At 34.9% G+C, this 22,896-nt stretch overlaps 1 protein-coding gene across 1 annotated transcript in view; it reads right to left on the minus strand.

Moving 5' to 3' along the window:
* Window positions 1-22,896, minus strand: part of SCAMP1 (secretory carrier membrane protein 1) — a 105,516-nt gene that overhangs the window by 37,782 nt on the left and 44,838 nt on the right. Inside the window, exons 3-6 of the mRNA XM_032625464.1 lie at window positions 21,194-21,292; window positions 19,816-19,924; window positions 17,496-17,624; window positions 13,082-13,241 (exon numbers count right to left, since the gene is read on the minus strand). Of these exons, the coding sequence (XP_032481355.1) occupies window positions 13,082-13,241; window positions 17,496-17,624; window positions 19,816-19,924; window positions 21,194-21,292 (497 nt within the window). The remainder of the gene's footprint in view (window positions 1-13,081; window positions 13,242-17,495; window positions 17,625-19,815; window positions 19,925-21,193; window positions 21,293-22,896) is intronic.

A 22,896-nucleotide genomic window follows, 5' to 3' on the forward strand; every position in this document is an offset into this window, starting at 1 on the left:
AAGAGGATATACAAGGAACATACCTCAACATAATAAAGGTCATATATGACAAGCCCACAGCTAACATCATACTCAGTGGTGAGAAGCTAAAAGCTTTTCCTCTAAGATCATGAATAAGACAGGGATGCCCTCTCTCACCACTTTTATTCTATATAGTATTGCAAGTCCTACCCAGAGCAATTAGGCAAGGAAAAAAAAATCCAAATCAGAAAGGCAGAAGTGAAATAGTCACTATTTGCAGATGACATGATATTTACATAGAAAACCCTAAAGTCTCCACCAAAAGACTGTTAGGACCAATAAACAAATTAAGTAAAGTTAGAGGGCACAAAATCAATATACAAATATCTGTTGTGTTTCTATACACAAAAAATGAATAGAAAGAGAAATTAAGAAAAAAATCTCATTTACAATTGCACCAAAAAAAAAATAATAATAATAAAATGCCTAGGAAAAAATTCAGCCAAGGAGGTAAAAGACCTACACAGTGAAAACTATGACACTGATGAAACAAACTGAAGACATAAATAAATGGAAAGATATTCCACACTCACGGATTGGAAGAATTAGTATTGTAAAATGACCATACTACCCAAGGCAATCTACAGACTCAATGCAATTCCTAACAAAATACCAACAGCATTTTTCAGATTCACAGAAATAGAACAAACAATTATAAAACCTGTATGAAACTTAAATAGATCCTGAGTAGCTAAAGCAACTTTGAGAAAGAAGAACAAAGCTGGAGGAATCATGCTCCCTGACTTCAAACTATATTTCAAAGCTATAGTAATCAAAACAGTATGGTACCAGCACAAAGACACACACATAGATCAATGGAACAGAATAGAGAGCCCAGAAATAAACCCACACATATATGGTTAATTAACATTCTACAAAGGAGCCAAGAATATCTAATGGGGGATAGGACAGTCTTTTCCATAAATGGTGCTGGGAAAACTGGACAGCCACATACAAAAGAATGAAACTGGACCACTATTTTAAACCATACACAAAAATTAACTCAAAATGGATTAAAAACATGACCATAAGACCTGAAACGATAAAACTCCTAGAAGAAAACATAGGTGGTAAGCTCCTCAACATCAGTCTTGGCAATGATTTTTTGGACTAGACACCAAAAGCAAAAATCAACAAGTAGAACTACATCAAATAAAAAAGCTTCTCAGGACTTCCCTGGTGAGGCAGTGGTTAAGAATCTGCCTGCCAATACAGGGAACACAGGTTCGCTCCCTGGTCCAGGAAGATCCCACATACCATGGAGCAACTAAGCCCGTGCGCCACACCTACTGAGCCTGCACTCTAGAGCCTGCAAGCTACTACTACTGAGCCCATGTGCCACAACTACTGAAGCTCGTGCACCTAGAGCCCATGCTACTCAACAAGAGAAGCCACCGCAATGAGAAGCTCACACACTGCAAACAAAGAGTAGCCCCCACTCACCTCAACTAGAGAGCCCGCGCGCAGCAACGCAGCCAAAAATAAGTAAATAAAAGACCTGACCTTTAAAAAAAATCTTAAAAAAAAAAAGTTCTGTACAGCACAAGAAATCGTCAACAAAATGAAATCTACCAAATGGGAGAAAATATTTGCAAATCATATAATAATAAGGGGTTAATATCCAAAATATATTAAAAATCTCATACAACTCAATACCAAAAAACCCCCTAACAATCCAATTAAAAAGTGGGCAGAAAATCTGAATAGATATTTCTCAAACGAAGACATACAGATGGCCAACAGATACACAAAAAGATGCTTAACATCGCTAATCATCAGATAAAAGCAAATCAAAACCACAATGAGATATCACCTCATGTCTGTTAGAATGGCTACTATCAAAAAGACAAGAAGTAAGAAGTGTTGGTGAGGAAGACAAGAAAAGGGAACGCCTGAGCACTTCATGGAAATGTAAACTGGTGCAGCCACTGTGGAAAAGGGTATGAAGGTTCTTCAAAAAATTAAAAATAGAACTACCATATGATCCAGCAATTCCACTTCTGGGTATTTATCTGAAGGAAATGAAATCATTATCTGGAAGAGATATTTGTAATCCCATTTTCATTGCAGCATTGTTCATAACAGCCAAGGTATGGAAACAACCTAAGTGTCCACTGATGCAAGAATGGATAAAGGAAGTGTAGTGTGTGTGTGTGTATATATATATAGTGTGTATATAAATAAAATGGAATATTATTCAGCCTTAAAAAAGAAGGAAATCCTACCATTTCCAACAACATGAATGAACCTTACTAAACTAAGTGAAGTAAGCCAGACAGAGAAAGATAAATAGTTCATGGTATCACTTATATGCAGAATTTTTTAAAAACAAAGTAGAACTCATAGAAACACAGAGTAGAATGGTGATTACCAGGGACTGGAGTAAATGGGGAGAAGTTGGTAAAAGGATACAAACTTTTAAGATGAATATGGTCTAAGTATCTAATGTAGAACCTAGTGACTATAGTTGATAATACTGTATTCTATCACTGAAATTTGCTAGAAGACTACACTGTAAGGAAAGAAAAGGTAAATATGTGAGGTGATGGATGTGTTAACTCAATTGTGGTAACGCTCTCACAATGTGTATGAATATCAAAGCACCATGTTGCATACCTTACATATATTACAATTTTTTCAGTTATACCTCAGTCAAGCTAAAAAATGAAGGTGAAATGAAAATGTTTTCAAACAAAATTTGAGGGAATTCATTGTCTGTAGACCTATAATAAGAGAAAATGATAAAAGAATAGATGAAAAATAGAATAATACTTTATTAATCTAAAAGGTAAAGAAAGAAAAAGGTATTTAACAGATATGTTTTCTTTGGTAAGTAGTAGCTATAAATATTAGATATATATCCATGTACATCATTAAAGATAAACAAAAATGTAACCAAATTACATAAAATTTTAATGTAATTACATAAGTGTAATTACATCAAACATAAATACACAAAAACTCCACTTAAAAGACTAGATTATCACACATTTTTTTTTACAACTCTCTTTATTAGCTGTATTTTTGTATATTTCTTCCCATTGATCACCGGCACATAACCATGTACAGAAATACAAATATCATTTCAGTCAACTTTTTTTTTTTATACACAGCAGGTTCTTACAGTGTATACGTGTCAGTGTATACATGTCAATCCCAATCACCCAATTAATCACACCACCACCACCACCACCCCCGCCACTTTCCCCCTTTGGTGTCCATACGTTTGTTCTTTACATCTGTATCTCAATTTCTGCCCTGCAAACCAGATCATCTGTACCATTTTTATACGTTCCACATATATGCATTAATATATGATATTTGCTTTTCTCTTTCTGACTTACTTCACTCTGTATGACACTCTCTAGATCCACCCACGTCTCAAAAATGACCCAGTTTCGTTCCTTTTCATGGCTGAGTAATATTCCATTGTATATATGTACCACATCTTCTTTATCCATTCATCTGTCGATGGGCATTTAGGTTGCTTCCATGACCCAGCTATTGTAAATACTGCTGCAGTGAACACTGGGGTGCATGTGTCATTTTTGAATTATGGTTTTCTCAAGGTATACACCCAATAGTGGGACTGCTAGGTCATATGGTAATTCTATTTTTAGTTTTTTAAGGAACCTCCGTACTGCTCTCCATAGTGGCTGTATCAATTTACATTCACAGCAACAGTGCAAGAGGGTACCCTTTTCTCCACACCCTCTCCAGCATTTGTTGTTCGTAGATTCTCTGATGATGCCCATTCTAACTGGTGTGAGGTGAAACCTCATTGTAGTTTTGATTTCCATTTCTCTAATAATTAGTGAGGAGCTTTTCATGTGCTTCTTGGCCATCTGTATGTCTTCTTTGGAGAAATGTCTATTTAGCTCTTCTGCCCATTTTTGGATTGGTTTGTTTTTTTCATATTGAGCTGCATGAGCTGTTGATATATTTTGGAGATTAACCCTTTGTCTGTTGATTCGTTTGCAAATATTTTCTCCCACTCTGAGGGCTGTCTTTTTGTCTTATGGTCTCCTTTGCTGTGCAAAAGCTTTGAAGTTTCATTAGGTCCCATTTGTTTATTTTTGTTTTTATTTCCATTACTCTAGGAGGTGGATCAAAAAAGATCTTGCTGTGACTTATGTCAAAGAGTGTTCTTCCTATGTTTTCCTCTAAGAGTTTTATAGTGTCCGGTCTTACATTTAGGTCTCTAATCCATCTTGAGTTTATTTTTGTGTATGGTGTTAGGGAGTGTTCTAATTTCATTCTTTTACATGTAGTTGCCCAGTTTTCCCAGCACCACTTATTGAAGAGACTGTCCTTTCTCCATTGTATATCCTAACCTCCTTTGTCATAGATTAGTTGACCATAGGTGCGTGGCTTTATCTCTGGGCTTTCTATCTTGTTCCATTGATCTATGTTTCTGTTTCTGTGCCAGTACCATATTATCTTGATTACTGTAGCTTTGTAGTATAGTCTGAAGTCAGGGAGTCTGATCCCTCCAGCTCCGTTTTTTTCCCTCAAGACTGCTTTGGCTATTCGGGGTCTTTTGTGTCTCCATACAAAGTTTAAGACTTTTTGTTCTACTTCCGTAAAAAATGCCATTGGTAATTTGATAGGGATTGCGCTGAATCTGTAGATTGCTTTGGGTAGTATAGTCATTTGCACAATATTGATTCTTCCAATCCAAGAACATCGTATATTTCTCCATCTGTTAGCATCATCTTTAATTTCTTTCATCAGCGTCTTATAGTTTTCTGCCTACAGTTCTTTTGTCTCCCTAGGTAGGTTTATTCCTAGGTATTTTATTCTTTTTGTTGCAATGGTAAATGGGAGTGTTTCCATAATTTCTCTTTCAGACTTTTCATCATTAGTGTATAGGAATGCAAGAGATTTCTGTGCATTAATTTTGTATCCTGCAACTTTACCAAATTCATTGATTAGCTCTAGTAGCTTGCTGGTGGCATCTTTAGGATTCTCTATGTATAGTATCATGTCATCTGCAAACAGTGACAGTTTTACTTCTTCTTTTCCAATTTGTATTCCTTTTATTTGTTTTTCTTCTCTGATTGCCGTGGCTAGGACTTCCAAAACTATGTTGAATAATAGTGGTGAGAGTGGACATCCTTGTCTTGTTCCTGATCTTAGAGGAAATGCTTTCAGTATTTCACCACTGAGAATAATGTTTGCTGTGGGTTTGTTGTATATGGCCTTCATTATGTTGAGGTAGGTTCCCTCTATGCCTACTTTCAGGAGAGTTTTTTATCATAAACGGGTGTTGAATTTTGTCAAAAGCTTTTTCTGTATCTATTGAGATGATCATATGGTCTTTCTTCTTCAATTTGTTAATATGGTGTATCACATTGATTGATTTGCGTATACTGAAGAATCCTTGCATCCCACTTGATCATGGTGTATGATCCTTTTAATGTGTTGTTGGATTCTGTTTGCTAGTATTTTGTTGAGGATTTTTGCATCTATATTCATCAGTGATACTGGTCTGTAATTTTCTATTTTTGTAGTATCTTTGTCTGGTTTTGGTATAAAGGTGATGGTGGTCTCATAGAATGAGTTTGGGAGTGTTCCTTCCTCTGCAATTTTTTGGAAGAGTTTGAGAAGGATGGGTGTTAGCTCTTTATTCTAAACATTTGAAAGAATTCACCTGTGAAACCATCTGGTCCTGGACTTTTGTTTGTTCGAAGATTTTTAATCACAGTTTCAATTTCATTACTTGTGATTGGTCTGTTCATATTTTCTATTTCTTGCTGGTTCAGTCTTGGAAGGTTATACCTTTCTAAGAATTTGTCCACTTCTTCCAGGTTGTCCATTTTATTGGCATAGATTTGCTTGTAGTAGTCTCTTAGGATGCTTGTATTTCTGCAGTGTCTGTTGTAACTTTCCTTTTTCATTTCTAATTTTATTGATTTGAGTCCTCTCCCTCTTTTTCTTGATGAGTCTGGCTAATGGTTTATCAATTTTGTTTATCTTCTCAAAGAACCAGCTTTTATTGATCTTTGCTACTGTTTTCTTTGTTTCTATTTCATTTATTTCTGCTTTAATCTTTATGATCTCTTTCCTTCTGCTAACTTTGGGTTTTGTCTGTTCTTCTTTCTCTAGTTCCTTTAGGTGTAAAGTTAGATGGTTTGAGATTTTGTTGTTTCTTGGGGTAGGCTTGTATAGCTATAAACTTCCCTCTTAGAACTGCCTTTGCTGCATCCCATAGGTTTTGGATCATCGTGTTTTCACTGTCATTTGTCTCTAAGTATTTTTTGATTTCTTCAGTGATCTCTTGGTTATTTAGTAACATATTGTTTAGCCTCCATGTGTTGGTGTTTTTTACGTGTTTTTTCCCTGTAATTGATTTCTAATATCATAGCATTGTGGTCAGAAAAGATGCTTGATACAATTTCAGTTTTCTTAAATTTACTGAGGCTTGATTTGTGACCCAAGATTTGATCTATCCTGGAGAATGTTCCGTGAGCACTTGAGAAGAAAGTGTAATCTGCTGTTTTGGGATGGAATGTCCTATAAATATCAATTAAATCTATCTGGTCTATTGTGTCATTTAAAGCTTGTGTTTCCTTATTAATTTTATGTTTGGACGATCTGTCCATTGGTGTAAGTGAGGTGTTAAAGTCCCCCACTATTATTGTGTTACTGTCAATTTCCTCCTTTATAGCTGTTAGCAGTTGCCTTATGTATTGAGGTGCTCCTATGCTGGGTGCATATATATTTATAATTGTTATATCTTCTTCTTGGATTGATCCCTTGATCATTATGTAGTGTCCTTCCTTGTCTCTTTTAACATTTTTTAATTTAAAGTCTATTTTATTTGATATGAGTATTGCTACTCCAGCTTTCTTTTGATTTCCATTTGCATGGAATATCTTCTTCCATCCCCTCACTTTCAGTCTGTATGTGTCCCTAGGTCTGAAGTGGGTCTCCTGTAGACAGCATATAGATGGGTCTTGTTTTTGTATCCATTCAGCAAGCCTGTGTCTTTTGGTTGGAGCATTTAATCCATTCACGTTTAAGGTGGTTATTGATATGTATGTTCCTGTTACCATTTTCTTAATTGTTTTGGGTTTGTTTTTGCAGGTCCTTTTCTTCTCTTGTGTTTCCCACTTAGAGAAGTTCCTTGAGCATTTGTTGTAGAGCTGGTTTGGTGGTGCTGAATTCTCTTAGCTTTTGCTTGTCTGTAAAGCTTTTGATTTCTCCATCAAATCTGAATGAGCCTGTTGCCAGGTAGAGTAATCTTGGTGTAGGTTCTTCCCTTTCATCACTTTAAATATGTCATGCCACTCTCTTCTGGCTTGTAGAGCTTCTGCTGAGAAATCAGCTCTTAGCCTTATGGGAGTTCCCTTGTATGTTATTTGTCGTTTTTCCCTTGCTGCTTTCAGTAATTTTTCTTTGTCTTTAACTTTTGCCAATTTGATTTCTATGTGTCTTGGCGTGTTTCTCCTTGAGTTTATCCTGTATGGGACTCTCTGCGCTTCCTGGACTTGGGTGGCTATTTCCTTTCCCATGTTAGGGAAGTTTTCGACTATAATCTCTTCAAATATTTTCTCGGGTCCTTTCTCTCTCTCTTCTCCTTCTGGGACCCCTATAATGCGAATGTTGTTGTGTTTAATGTTGTCCCAGAGGTCTCTTAGGCTGTCTTCATTTCTTTTCATTCTTTTTTCTTTATTCTGTTCCGCAGCAGTGACTTCCACCATCCTGGCTTCCAGGTCACTTATCCGTTCTTCTGCCTCAATTATTCTGCTATTGATTCCTTCTAGTGTAGTTTTCATTTACAGTTACTCTATTGTTCATCTCTGTTTGTTTGTTCTTTAATTCTTCTAGGTCTTTGTTGAACATTTCTTGCATCTGCTCAATCTTTGCCTCCATTCTTTTTCCGAGGTCCTGGATCATCTTCACTATCATTATTCTGAATTCTTTTTATGGAAGGTTCCCTATCTCCACTTCATTTGGTTGTTTTTCTGGGGTTTTATCTTGTTCCTTCATCTGGTACATAGCCCTCTGCCTTTTCATCTTGTCTATCTTTCTGTGAATGTGGTTTTTGTTCCACAGGCTGCAGGATTGTAGTTCTTCTTACTTCTGCTCCAGACAACGTTTTTTAAAGTTTATTTTTATCAAGCAATACAAAGAACCTACATACACTTTAGTGTACATTATGATTTCCTCCAGGTTAGACTGGGGTACCAAAGGACAATGAACTAAAAGCAGCAAAAAATAACAAGTAATGGTTTTATGGATCATCAAAAGTAAATGATAAAACCTAACAAAAACAAAAATATAAAACATTCCAGCTACCATTTGTTGACCACCTTTAAAGACAAATATTTTGTAAATATTATCTCTACTCTTATCAACTCTGCAAATGTTATGCCCAATTTACACTCAAAAACCTGAGGCACTGAGAGGTTTTAGTGCATTTTCATAACAGCACACAGCTTTTAAGTGGGGAAGCCAGAATTCTAACCCTTTCTCAGTCTGTTTCCAATAATCATACTTTTTCAACAAAACACTGCTTCATTAATAATTACCTAATATTTTGAAGTATTTACATAATGCCTGGTGATTTGTGGAAGCATAAAATTAAGAATAAAGTTAGTCTTTTAAAAAATATGTAAATGACAAAATGACAACTCTGAGTTTAATTCTGATACCTAATAAACTTAATTTTGAAAAGCACATACACTTGAAACTTCTCTATAAAATTCTCCTTCAGATTCAGGCAATGGGATTAATTCAGGGAGGTCAAAGTCCTTTGCATATATCAGTAAAAGGAGCTTCTTGGTTGAAAACTAATGTAACTGAGCAGGACCCTATGGGGCCTTCCAGGGACAGACCATTCATTCCCTCATATCCTCGACTGTAGCTCCTCTCTGAAGTACCTAGATAATAATATCTGATGCACACTTCTGGCGTTGTTTTATAGATGCTAAAACTACCACCAAATAGAAGAAATTAACTACTTGACAAGCATGAGCATGTAGCCCCCAGACCTACTGGTGCCTAAGGATTGATAACGTTAACCCCTGTTACGTCACCAACAACCAGTCAGAGCTGATCTGTGTGTGAGCTGATCACATACCCTGGGACACCCTTCCCTCACCTTGCCTTTCAAAATGTTTTGCTGAAACACTTCAGGGAGTTCAGGGGTTTTTGAGCATGAGCCACCCATTCTCCTTGTGTGGTACCTTTACAATAAATGCTGCACTTTCCTTCACCACAACCCAGTGGCAGTAGATTGGCTTTACTGCACACAGGGGAGTGGACCCAAGTTTGGTTCAGTAACACTAAGAGAAGTCATATTCATATAGAACAGTATTTTATACAGTTTAAAACTCATCTTTTTCATGGACATTCTGATATTTCAATGGTTCCAGTAAAAACAAGGTCTTGGGTTTTTTTTTTTCCTGATTTCAGAGAAGAATGTTTATTAAAAACTTAAATCCTCAAAAAGATAATCCAAGAAGACTCACTTGAAAATAACTAATCTTCTATTTAGAGATATATCAGAGGTATGATATCAGTATTAAATTACTCTGTATTTCAAATTTTGGGGGTGTTTGAATATTACTCTGTTTTAATGTATAAATTCTACTAGCCGAAGTTTCAGTAATGCCTACTTTTAAACTCATTTATATATTATATATTTCTACAGGGCAAGTACCATGTCTTCTTTGTATCTCCAGCCTAATATATACTGTCTGTATTCAGTGAGTGATTAATTTAACCTTAGTACTTATTTTCTAACTGCTTTACAATCATTTGTTATTTATCTTAACATCTCCCTAAGAGCATCAAGTGAACTCAATAACAAACTTGCAAATGAAATACTGAAACAGAAACTCAGATGACACTGGAAAACCAACTTCTCATGCATGGTAACTAATTTTAAAATGATTATTCCTAAAGAGAACCAACCTTTATCACATTTTAAAATCATTAAATGTAATTATCAGTATGATTTAGTATATGAGATTGATTATAATCACTTAAATGTAGCTTTAAATTTTTTCAGTAGGCTCCAAAGCTATTAGCAAATACTTTAACTCCATCTAAAGGCATTTTATAATTCAGTTAAAACAATTATATTTTTCTTCCCAGCTTAAGAGTTAATATACAAAGGTTTACTCAGCCATCATGTTATTAAGCAAACTACAACAAATTCTTGATAACAAAGTTAACTATTAACCTTTAAAAGGGATTTACTTTTAGATTATGAGTCAACAGGGAGGCAAAGAAGGAGATAAACTTACAAATGCAACTTCAACTGACTTCAACTGACTAAGCAACTATGCAACTTCAACTGACTAAGGGACAAAAAACAAAGAACTGATCATTCTAGAATAAAGACTTCCTAATATGCCCTCTAGTTATTTTCAGCACCCCACGACAAAGCTAACAGCTACTCTAGAAACTTGGAATTACCACCTATCTACAAGGGGGGAAAAAAATTGACCAGACAACTAAAAACAAAAATCTGATCACATTCTCAGACCTAATGTCCCTCTAACTTGTATGTTTGCAATGACTGGTTTATTCTAAAATCAATCCCTGCCATGTTTTTCTTATTACTTACCATTCTTTTCTTCACTTCTAGGGAAACCTGAAGAAATCAAGTTCACAGTAGGTATTTAAATATGGCAATAGAGGCAAATACATCATTAGCCAGAGAAGAATAAAACTTGAAAAACTTTTAAAAAGCACTTTAGCTTCACTCCAGAGTCTGATTAATAAAAACTAAATGCTTTCAATAACAACTTGGTTTAAGAAATATGTGCATCTGGCCTAAAAGATTTTAGTTACCCATTTTCTACTGACGTAATATGTTCAGATGCTTGTGTTTCATTTCTTAATCATCAGTCTTGAAACAGAATGTGAAACACTTGCACATCCTGTGACTCTGCCCCTTCTCAAAAGGCAGTAATCCCTGTCAAAACTGATCTCAAATAAAGCACTTACGTGAATAAGTAAAGTCTATTTAAAACCCTGTATTTAATAGAAATAATCATATCCAATGTATCTGGTTTAAGATTTCCATATTTAAGGGAGAAATCTGTCATCAGTAGATGTTTAAAAAAGTTTACCAGATACTTCAGAAGAGACTTAACAGACCCAGAAACCACTGGCAATCTCGGTGAAGAAAATGCCAAAGTTATACACTGAGAAGGTATATTAATTAATGATTTAAAATACTTTCAACTTTCCCCTAAAAAAACTATTCCTCTCAGTTCTGCTCCAAACTGTAAAGCCCAGATAATTAACATATTTGTGATACATATACTCTAAAGGGTTGAGATGCAGCTAAGAATTTAGCCCAGGGGTTAATAATGCCAGAAGTAAAAATGTTCCACAAAGCATTTTTATTTCCACCGGCAAAGAAAGGGAATAAAAGAAACCAAGTGACTTCAAGTGATAAATGGCAGAAAACTGGCTTTTTATAGTTTGTTCTGGCTACATTTGTCACAGAAGGCTTAAAATTCAAAGTCTCTAGTTTCAGGTCATTTTCAAAGTCTCAAAGACATCCCCATTCCCACCCACAAGCATCATTACAGATACACTGGTAACACGATGGAAGCAGGCAAGCAGAGACCACATGTCAAAAAATTAAAAAACTTGTGAGCCAGACTTAGATAACAAGGAAAAGAGCAGCAGTAACTCTCCTCCTGTTCACACAAGGAGTAAATAGGTCCCTTTTATTCTTCTCCAACCTACATCTATAGGGGTGCCCCTCCCCATTCCTTGATAACCAACCTCTCACGTTCCATTAGATCCAAAGATTTTCCTCCCTTTCCCTCCTCCCATCTATTTTCTTCCCTTCATTCCATTTCTAACCAATTTAGTTTTCTGTTGAATGACATCTTTTTTCTCCAAATTCCCTAATCTTCCCCCTTCTCCTTCTTTTTCGTTTTCTGTTTACCTATCTGCGTTTCTAATTTCATTTGGCAGGGCTTTGGGGGATGGGGGTGGTGATACACATTCTGAACAATCAAAGAAATTTTTTGTTCAAATAGTAAAAAAAAGTTAAACAACTGAATGTGGCCCTCTAATTTCCCTAATATATCATCTGCACAGTACATGCCTATTTCCTAGTAATGCTGCTCCTCATACATGAGAGTTGAAAGAGGTTTGTTATTCATAAATGAGTTTACTCAAATAAAAATAAGTTGATAAACAATTGAATACATGGACTCATCTAGGGCTATCATCTAAATCAGCATTTCCCAATGTTTATTTCCTAAAGCAAGAGTCCAACAAGGTACTCAACACACACGCACAAATAATGGTTTCATGGTCATATCACAAAGCACATGAGGCTCTTAAAGAAGTCTAAGAAATTCTGAAATGAAGAAACTTATTTAATTTTATTATCCCACTGTTCCCAAACTTAAGCTAATGAACTTTTTTTCTACAACACCTAGTAATACCCCACAGAACACGCATTTAAGAAATGTTAATCCTAACCATTGATTAAAATATACCATGCAAAGTAGTATAGTTAATCTTATAGTCTAAACAGTTTTAAAACGTTACTGCATTTTGAAAAACCAAAAATGAATTTCCACAGAAAATAATTACCAAGTTGCCAGGTGAAAAGTGACTCACTTTAAATATCACATGTATATTCACCCTACCTAGGCTACCTAGGTTCATTTAAAAATTAGGCTGTAATCACCACTTCTGATTTTTTCTGAAGGGGAGAATAAAAAGTAAAATTTTCTTTAAAGTCAAATGTATCATATGGAATAGAATCTTTTACAAACATTAAGACCTAAGATTGTTCTCATTTTTCCCTCATTCATTTTCATGTTTGATCTTTTTCTCAAGTGGGAGAAAAGAATGGGATATTATTTGTTACAAAGTCAAATGAATACACGAGCATGTTATATACGGACTTAATACAAAGAGATGTTATATACGGACTTTTCTGAAGGTATATTATACAATAATAAAAAATATGAAAAATGAAAATATGTCACTTTTCCCTTTAAGGTGTACTACAAATTATTTACTTCACAGGTTTTAAAGAGCATATTTTAAAGTACACACATTTTACCTGAAAGCTCCGTAAAGTGGTCTGTACCAACAGACAAATGAACAAGGAGTAAAAAGCAAGAACCACAGGATACTCAATCCAAAATCAACCCCTCTTGGAGGATCAACACAAAACCAAGCCAAGCATCCGAAGATATTTAGAAACAGTGTTACAGCATGGACTGTGGAATCAAAAAACAAAATAGAAAAGAAATGTTTACATTCAATTTATGTGTTCATTCAACAAAAATTATAAATGAAAAAATACTTCCTAAGAGCAAGTGTATTCTACCCCATGTTTCCATTTAGTATTTTTCAAAACATTGTTGCTATTTCTTACATGTCTGATTTGAAAACAGAGTATTCACAGGTAGAAGAGTCCTAATACATGCACTATTTGGCAAAAATTCCTTTGGGCCTCCCCTAATGGGCAATTACACAGCTAAACCAGAGATGCACAACCTTAAGGGGTTCTCCCCTGGGAAGGAAACATGTGATGACATGTGATGTGTCTCTTGACTCAAGGCCCAAGCAGAAAAATTGTGGCTGCCAGGAAAAGAACCGGGACTTGAGAGGAAAAAGATCCTACACTCAGAACTATAATTTTTACAGAATGGGGCTGCAGCCTCCTCGCAGTGTGAACTACACAAGAGAAGAGAAAATAGAGAAGTGCCCTGCGCAATCTCACTGTAACATTTTTAAGCAATAAAATTAACTTGAATCATTGGACTAAAAACACTAACACAGCAGAAACTTCCAGTGACTATACAGTCAGTCTATAAGGATGATTAACTCATCTTCACAAAGCTGTCCACTTTTTAAGGTCCTGGGATTAAAAACAATGTTCTGGTAGGGGATTACACTAATTTAAAAAGAAAAAAAGAAGTTTACTATGATGCACTTTACCTGCTGTGGCAGATCTTTCTTTTCGTTAACACAAATAGATCTTGGCAAATTCCTCCTGTACTGTTAGTAATTACTTTCCCTGACAGACCAAAACCCAAAAATCTGAGTAACATCTAAGGACACCATGATCCTAAAGAACAACATTTACCCATTATAATTAATAACTTTTTAAATAATTTTTTTAATTTATTCACAGGCTGAATTTATTACAAGAAATTATTTCAAAAGTTAAAATACTGTTTAATGTAAACTACCAATACAATAAAAATATACAACAAGCCACTACTTTAATTAAAAATAACAAGGGGAAAACCAAGTGAATGTAAATTTTAAAAATCAACATACATTAAAAAAACTTTAAAATCTCTTTAAATTATTAATCAAATAAAATTAATACTTAATGAAACAAGGTATAAACACATTCTAGGATGCCTCTAAATTTGCTCTCATCTAACAACCAGATAAACACACAAACTCCACAGAAGGAGAAAGAGCTCCAGAGGAGGAATGAAAACACCTGGGTTATAGTGATATAATATTGAGCTAATCAACCTCTGTGCATTTCAATTTTTCAGCAGGAGAAATGCAGGAGACTCTTCCAGCTTTAAAATTCCACCCCATTCTACTACACAGGAAAGACTCTTACTTATTCCCATTAGGATTTCTAACTCATGAAAGCTAGCTTACTAATAAATTTACTCAAAATCCTTCACCTCGAAATAAAAGTAGTTCTGTTAAGGGCTTAAAAACAGAATTCAAGAGATTGTGAGATATTATTCTGTAATATTAAATGGCATCCAATTGCCTAAAAAAGTTTTAAATGTTCAGAACATTCTAACTCAAATTTCAACCTCCAAAGAAATAAATTTTCAAGGTTTATGTCCTAATCTGTTTAAGAAAAAAAAGACAGACTATATCGGTATGAGTATTTTAAAGTTCACAAAAATTCTTCCAAGTATAGATAAAAATATCAATTAAATTTTGTGTAATCTATTAAAATTTTTTCTATGTGTTTTCATAGTAACCAACAACCATGATCAATAATAGGTCATTTGTTTGTACCCCAATGAAGAGGAAACGTCTAGGCCTACTTACTAAACAATCAGTCCACTTACACAGAGATCAAAAAACACATAGAAAGGCAAGGTAATGTGAAATGCATGATTCTATGTTGCTAATTTCAATCCAACTCCAATCCACTTGGTGGATTCCAAGTGTAGGTAAAACAATAAGAAAATTTTAGGCCATTTCGTTTACATGATTTCCAAGTTGAATGACCCTCCTTCTTATAAAATTTCAATTTGCTTTATTAAGCACTCAAATCTGGTATTAGTGGACCTAAATTTGAAACTATCACTAGAATCTAAATTTGCAACTATTACTCTTCTTGCTAAGTTCTGCATTACAATATAGCTACCTAAAATAAACAAATTTATGACAATATATTATCTTCCTCACTAAGTGGTCTTTAATGTAGCTGGATATTTTTCTTTCTCTTTAAATTCAAGAGTATACTCAAAGAGGTTGAGATTCATTTCATAGCGGTATTTCTAATTGCTTCAGTTCCTTTAGAGTGAAAATTATTTGCTTCAAGTAAGGTAACTTTGAAACCATATCTTCATCATATTTGGGTTTAAAATGTAAATTACTTCTTTATTTTGGTACTTTGTAGGTGGTATAACATGGAAATCTAGATGCTGGGATCTAGAGTCAAGCTATCCAACCCAACCTTACTTGCTGTGTAATCTTGGACAAGTTACCTCGAATTCTCTAAGCTTTAGTTTCCCAATCTATAAAACTAGATAATATAGTAGCTGCTTCATAACATGGTTAAGAGTTAATAACATAATGTATATAAAGTGATTAGTTCTGTGCCTGGCACAAAGTATTGATAAATCCTCCATAAATGTTATCTCTTGTTATAATTATTAGTACAATGTGAAAGCATCAGTCAACTCCAAAATCAGTAACAAGATGACACTTCTTGAAAATAATTTATTAAAACAACCTATATTTTATGAAATTTAGAGATAGTGCTGAACTAGCACTAGATCTTACTTTGTTCCAGGTAATGCTTCTTCAAATTGGAACCTTAACTGGATGGAATCTTGAGCCCTCTTTGAATAGTTAACAGATCTGCAAACTGAATAGGGCTAGGAAAAACTATAGCCAACTATATTATTTCTAAGAACCTCAGAAAGTTATATATTTCCAAGACAAAACAGACCTATTTTGAAACAATCAGCATTGGTAAAGCAGTTAACCATTCAGTTAAAATTAATCATCTTCCCCATTCAATCTCTATTTACTAAATTCCTTATAGAATTTTCTTCCAACATCCATCTCCCCCATTTAAAGTGTTTTTTCACTAAAGTCAAAGAACTTATACTTAAAATGTGAGGCCAATTTCTGCTCATTAAGAAAATAATTATTTTATAATCTACATATATTTTATGATTTATTGATTAAATAAAATATGAGTTGTTTAGTATGGACATATATGAAATCAAAACCTTTAAAAATAAAAATATGTAATACTACTGACACTCAGGATTAACCAAAGAAATCAGATTAACAACATAACTCAAAAGAAACTAAGAGTTAAAAATGTACTATCCATAAGGAATCATTTCTCATATTCCAAAGCAGTTTCACAAATGTGAAGAATACTCCTAAAAGATTTTGAGGAAAATGATCTCATATACTTGGTGGAGGGAGGCTCCCTAATCATACAGTAAGAACATACAAATTTCCTCCAACGAGAGTTTACTCCACAATGTGTCCATTAACCCAGCAACTGTGCAGATGAGAAGTCATGACAGCTACCTCTCCTACTGACACAATGATGTTAAATGGGGCTGAGACTGCTGTTTGGAATAAAAATGCAACAGAGTAAGTGGGAATTCTGTGTACATACAAAAAACTGGTAACAGATTGACATTTAGTTTTAATATTCCATGTGTCATAATTATATTCAAAGCAATGTGAACATCACAGCCTAAAATGTATGTCCTAACGTTCTATTTAATGAAACATCCTATATTAATTAGGCACTTCCAATAATAAAAGGATTCCTCACCACTTGAAAATGAAAAGTAAATTGTGCTCAAAGCTCTAAGAAAAATAGTTTATAATATTTCAATATTTTATGCCCCTTTTAAAAAGTCATAATGCTTTAATAGCCTTCATTTGCATAAAAATCATGAGTAATTTTTTTCAAAGCAAATATTGCCTCGATAACATTTTGCAGGGAGAAAGGATCATTGAAAATTCTACTGTATGATAGGGAAGTCCTTTCCTCAAAAGAATGCCAGTTCTCAATATATAGGTCTTCCTCAGCTAAGAACTTAGATTGTCACATAGTATACAATTTTGACATACCTAAATACGACAATGATAAACTCAAAATTAAAATATCTATAGGAAAAGACCAATTTATGATACTACCCTTATATGAGTTTTAAAAAAGTAGATTTTGACAATAAAATATAAACTTTTTTAAATAAATATATAATTTGTTCTATACTCACACATCCATAAGTAGTACATAATCTTTACTGTCTTTTGGAATTCTACAGGAATGTCTACAGAAAAATCCTGATAGAAACAAGGTCCCACAGGAAAATTGTCAGGAAGAGGTGGCCAATTGTTTTTTCTCCCTGCAAATAAAAAAACAAAGTTATTTATATAAGGACAAATATGTGCTATTCTTTTTGCATGTAATTATTTGTTTCATAATAAAGAAGAATATTATCTATTCTTTTAATAGGTGTTTCAAAAATATAACACTGTATCTCTACATTCCTACAACTCTGAAAACCAAGCTTTTTATTTTTAAAACTTTTCCCAAAATATCAATTTAGAACTCATTACATGGTAAAATAATTTTCCAGTGTCATACCACTTATGTAAGTTGAAACAAGAAAAGAAAAAAGAGCACAGGGACATATCCTGTGACTCTGCCCTAAAAAGAGATTTATTTCAAAGTCCCAAGACTCTGGCTCTCACATGAAGGCCATGAAGTTTTTAAGTCCCTACAGATTTCCTCCTCCACGTCTTCAATCTTTAAATATAACTCCTAACGCATGTGGAGAGGGAAGACCAGCTTCTGAATCTTTCAAGTTTTCTACTGTTAACTCCATGAAGAAACATAAGATAACCAGTACCAAAGAATCAAATTTGGAAATCTCCAAGTCTGAAAAAAATAATGTCCAAAAGACACATGTAAGAAAAGCATAAAACTATGTGAAAATACAAAACAGTCATGAGAAAGAAGCTGAGGAATTATAGCACCTTCAAAAACCTAGAGAAAAAACAAATTCCATGTGTAAGGAGAGAAAATGTGTCTATTTAAAGAAACTAGACTGAAAATAAGGCTTGGGAAGTGGTGTGGGGAAATAAAAAACTAAAATTAAAGAAGTCAAAACATTGAAAACAGAGAGTAAAAATAGCACCTAAAGGCCATTTTCTCATTTTAGATATTATATCCCACACTTACAAAGATTAGATTTTACATACTTTTTCATAGACCAGGAAATTCTTCATAGTGGGAAAAAAGCGTCCTCTATTTCTGATTCTTCCCAACATGCCTCCACTGTTTTATCATTCTTTTCAAACTACATGTTGTTCTTTCATTTCTCATACAAGTCTCATACTACTCGAGAAGCAGAGAATAGTAGTGAAGAACAAAGGCTCTGAAACTATCAATAGAAGCTCCTAGACACTTACTGGCTAGGAGGGCTTGGGCAACTTATCCAACGTGCTGAAGACTTTGTTTCTACACCTGTAAAGTGAGAAGAACTCACCACCCTTCACAGAATTGTACTGAGGATGAAGTGAGCTAACAGATGAAAAGTACTTAAGTGTATAACATACGGCAAGTCTCTTAATTTACCACACTTCATAACTACTTCATTTACTAAAACATCTCTCATAGAAGTAATTTGTATTAGTCAAAGCTAAGGGAACAGGACAGATTTTCGTTACATGTATTTTAGAAATATTGATCTCAATTAAACCTCTAGTTTCTCCTTTCACAGATGCTGTCTCTGATGTTGGAAGCAAGAAAATGGCCCAGGATAAATGTGTCCTCATGAGGCCCTAGACTTACACATTCTAGGATAAGGAAGAAATAGTTCAGTATCACTGAATGTTATCACTGTCCTAACATTGTCACTCCATCACTATCCAGACATACTCACAATGACTTGCCTAGTTCTCTCATCGCTTCTTACCCAGACACTTGCTAGCTTTCCCTAAGCTACTCCCTTGAAGTGACCTTTGGTAGTCACAGCCTGAATGAATTTCATAGGACGTAATCAAAATTCACCACTTACTTATTTCTTTGGCATCATCAGAATACCCCAGGCTTCCTAGAGTCACCTCACCACAGATGCTTTTTTTTTTTTTTTTTTAAACTTGGTTTGACATATACGGATATACTTGTGAGGACAGGGGCAGATTAATTTGAAACTGGTCTGAATAAACTAGAAGTTAAGAGTTAAATGCAGTCAAACATAGGGCACACTCCCATGTGCTCATAAAGCTTTAACAGACCGAGGTAAAGGCCCAAGAGTAGAATCAAAGACTCCTGACCTTACAATAAACCAAAATCATCATATTTGCATTCAGAGGCTAACACTGTTCTAATCTATCAAAACACTATGTAAATCAGCCAAGATCAGAGAGCCACAGAGCATCAGGTAGAAAATCTGCCATGTCTGACCTCCTTGCTAGAATAACAGGGCAGAGTTTTATATCCACAAACCAAATGATCTAGAGCTAGTGCAAAAGCTTAAAATTTTAAAGAATTTTAAAGTTATTTTTATTTGAAATTTCTTTGGATATTACCATGTTGACTGAGATTTTGCATTTCTCGTTCTCGACGATCTAATTCTGCTGCTTTTCTTTCTAGTTCTTCCTGGCGTTTAAGAAGTTCAGCTTGGGCCAAGGCATGCTCCTAAACAAAAAATAAGGGAATACATTGTCAGAAGCATAAAATACAGCAATATTTCTACTTCTACTTCTACTATACTCCTACTTCTCTACTATGCTAGAAACCTAATTCAAATGCTCTTTCCACAATATAGGAATTCACTAAAAATTACAATTTCAGAAAATATTATGGAAATATTTGGCCCATTTTGGCCTTCTGGTTATGAAAACCCACGGTAGAAATGTTGGGCCCATTAGGACAAGAAAAAATTCTGTCAGTAAAAGCAGTTAAAATTCTAAGGTAGGACTTGAGGACACAGGGAGGGGTAAGGGTAAGCTGAGATGAAGTGAGAGAGTTGCATGGACTTATATATACATTACCAAATGTAAAATAGATAGCTAGTGGGAAGGAGCCGCATAGCACAGGGAGATCAGCTCGGTGCTTTGTGACCACTTAGAGGGGTGGGATAAGGAGGGTGGGAGGGAGACGCAAGAGGGAGGAGATATGGGGATATATGTATATGTATAGCTGATTCACTTTGTTATACAGCAGAAACTAACACACCATTGTAAAGCAATTATACTCCAATAAAGATGTTTAAAAAAAATCGTAAGGTAATTGGGAAAATGAAATTAAGGTGAACTCTGTGCCTAAATGACAGTGAGGGACTGAGACAAAGAGAACAGCTGAGGAAAAGAGACAGATGGAGAAAAGGGCAACTGAATTGGCTCTTATGAATTGGGTTAAATGGTACTTAAGGTTCCCAATGCAGGAATATCATATAATATCTTATATTTTATAAGATAATGAAGTGAAAGGAGGATATGGTTAAGAAATTCTGGTTTATAACTCCATCTGACTTTATGTAATACCAGGCATCCTATTCATCTCCTTTTTTCTTGGTATTTTTGCTACCTCCTACTTCCTACCACTGTGCTTTGCTCAGCCATCATAACTCTCTTCCAATAATATCTATTGATATATCATTGTTACTTTAATGGAATTGTGCATTAAAACGTGAGACCAAAAGCAATAAAAATTTCTCTACACAAATTATACACCAAGATGATGAATGAATTCAATAACTGCTAATAATGGAGCAAAGCAAATGCTATAAGCTGAAAAAGAGGTATGAGTATTATAGGATTGAGAAGCTAGCTAAACCAGACTCAAAAGTGAGTTAAAAAGTAAACAATAAGGAATGCACTATACAAAGAATTATTTTGCTCTGAAAGCAAATGTTATTGATATTGTAATTTCCAATATGAATTTACACACGTAACATGAACTAACCTTTGCAATCTGTGTATAAGCCGGATGTTCCTCTGTTGGTTTCATTATTGCTGGTTGTGTACTGGGTACGTTAGGCATTTTCACATTGCCCGGTGGAGGCTAGGAAGATTAAGAAAAGGACAAATTACGTAACATAGAAATCCAACTTCAACTTCTTTCAAAAAGTGTAACACTAATAAAAACCAAAGTGGCAAGAACTGCCTCACTTCCTCCCCTGAATTCTCATAAGCCAGTGTGCAGTAAAGAGCTAGTGAAGCTCTTCATCTCCAATTTCTCAAGCTCACTCATTTCTTAACTCTTCAATGTGGCTGCTACCTCTAACACGACACTGTTAGCACTCTCCTCCAGAACACTACGCATTCAAGACAAAACAAAACGAAAACAAAAAACCTTCAAGTATGTTTTTTTAGTAAAATACAGATAGCACCAAACTGAAGAATTTACACCAAGGTTAACTGTCAACTAGGCTGTCAACTCTTCCCACCTAACAAAGCTATGTGCCAGTGCCCTTAAAAAGTAAATAGCAGAGGTCCTGGCAGAACCCCACTAATACTCCTTGAGAAGAATAAGAGGGGAGACATTAGGGAGGTGGAAAATAAACTGCACAACCTCCACTTTGCCAGTGACGATCGACAGTACGTGAAAGTAGCTGCAAGTTCAAACAGTAGGTAGATATCTACAAATCCATCAAAGGGGAATTGGTTAAATTACTATATATATATGTACAATGCAGTCATCAAAAGGAATTAGTTAGTTCTACAGGAGAATGCCCTTTTAAATACTAAATGAAATAAAGCCAACTACAGAACAGCATGCATATGACCAAATATTTTTCTTTTATGAACACACATTTGTATATGTCCAGAAAAATCTCTGGGATGTCTTAGCAAACTATCAAAGGGATTTGCACCTTTTGCTTTATACACTTCTCTATTAATTGCCTTCTCTCCCCATTATACTATTTTTTTCAGTTAGAAAATAATTTTAAGCATTCTTTAAAATGGCCATAAGAAAAATAGGACAAGAAGAAAGGGAAAGGAAAAGAAAAAAAAGAGAGAGAGAGAGAGAAAACATACAAGCAAGCAGCTGCAAAGGGAAGTTCAAAGGTCAGAAGAACTATTAAAGTCAGAAGACACCACCAATGCAGCTTGATTTTATTCTGACACAGCAAACAGCAGCCCTGAAAAGGAAGCCAGACACAACCAAAGATATAAATGGAGTACAGCTGATTCTAAAATTCATATGGAAATGCCAAGAGCTAAGAATAGGTCAAACAATTCTGAAGAAGAGTAAGGTAGGCAAACCTATAATATCAAGACTTAATATAGTAATGAACAGTGTGGTACAGATGCCAAAGATAAGAAATATACCAATAAACAGTAGGGAGACAGAAACAAACCCCCAAAAACTTGATACCCAACAGAGGTCACACCACAAAACAGTGGAGAAATAATGTATTAGTTAATAAATGGTTCTGAGATAACTGGTTAACCAGATGGAACAATTAAACTAGATTTCCTACTTGACATTACATACAAAAATAAATTCCAGGGCTTCCCTGGTGGCGCAGTGGTTGAGAATCTGCCTGCCAATGCAGGGGACACGGGTTCAAGCCCTGGTCTGGGAAGATCCCACATGCCGCGGAGCAGCTGGGCCCGTGAGCCACAACTACTGAGCCTGTGCGTCTGGAGCCTGTGCTCCGC

This window comes from Phocoena sinus, chromosome 3 (assembly GCF_008692025.1).
Source record: "Phocoena sinus isolate mPhoSin1 chromosome 3, mPhoSin1.pri, whole genome shotgun sequence".
In the NCBI taxonomy this organism is placed as follows: domain Eukaryota; kingdom Metazoa; phylum Chordata; class Mammalia; order Artiodactyla; family Phocoenidae; genus Phocoena; species Phocoena sinus.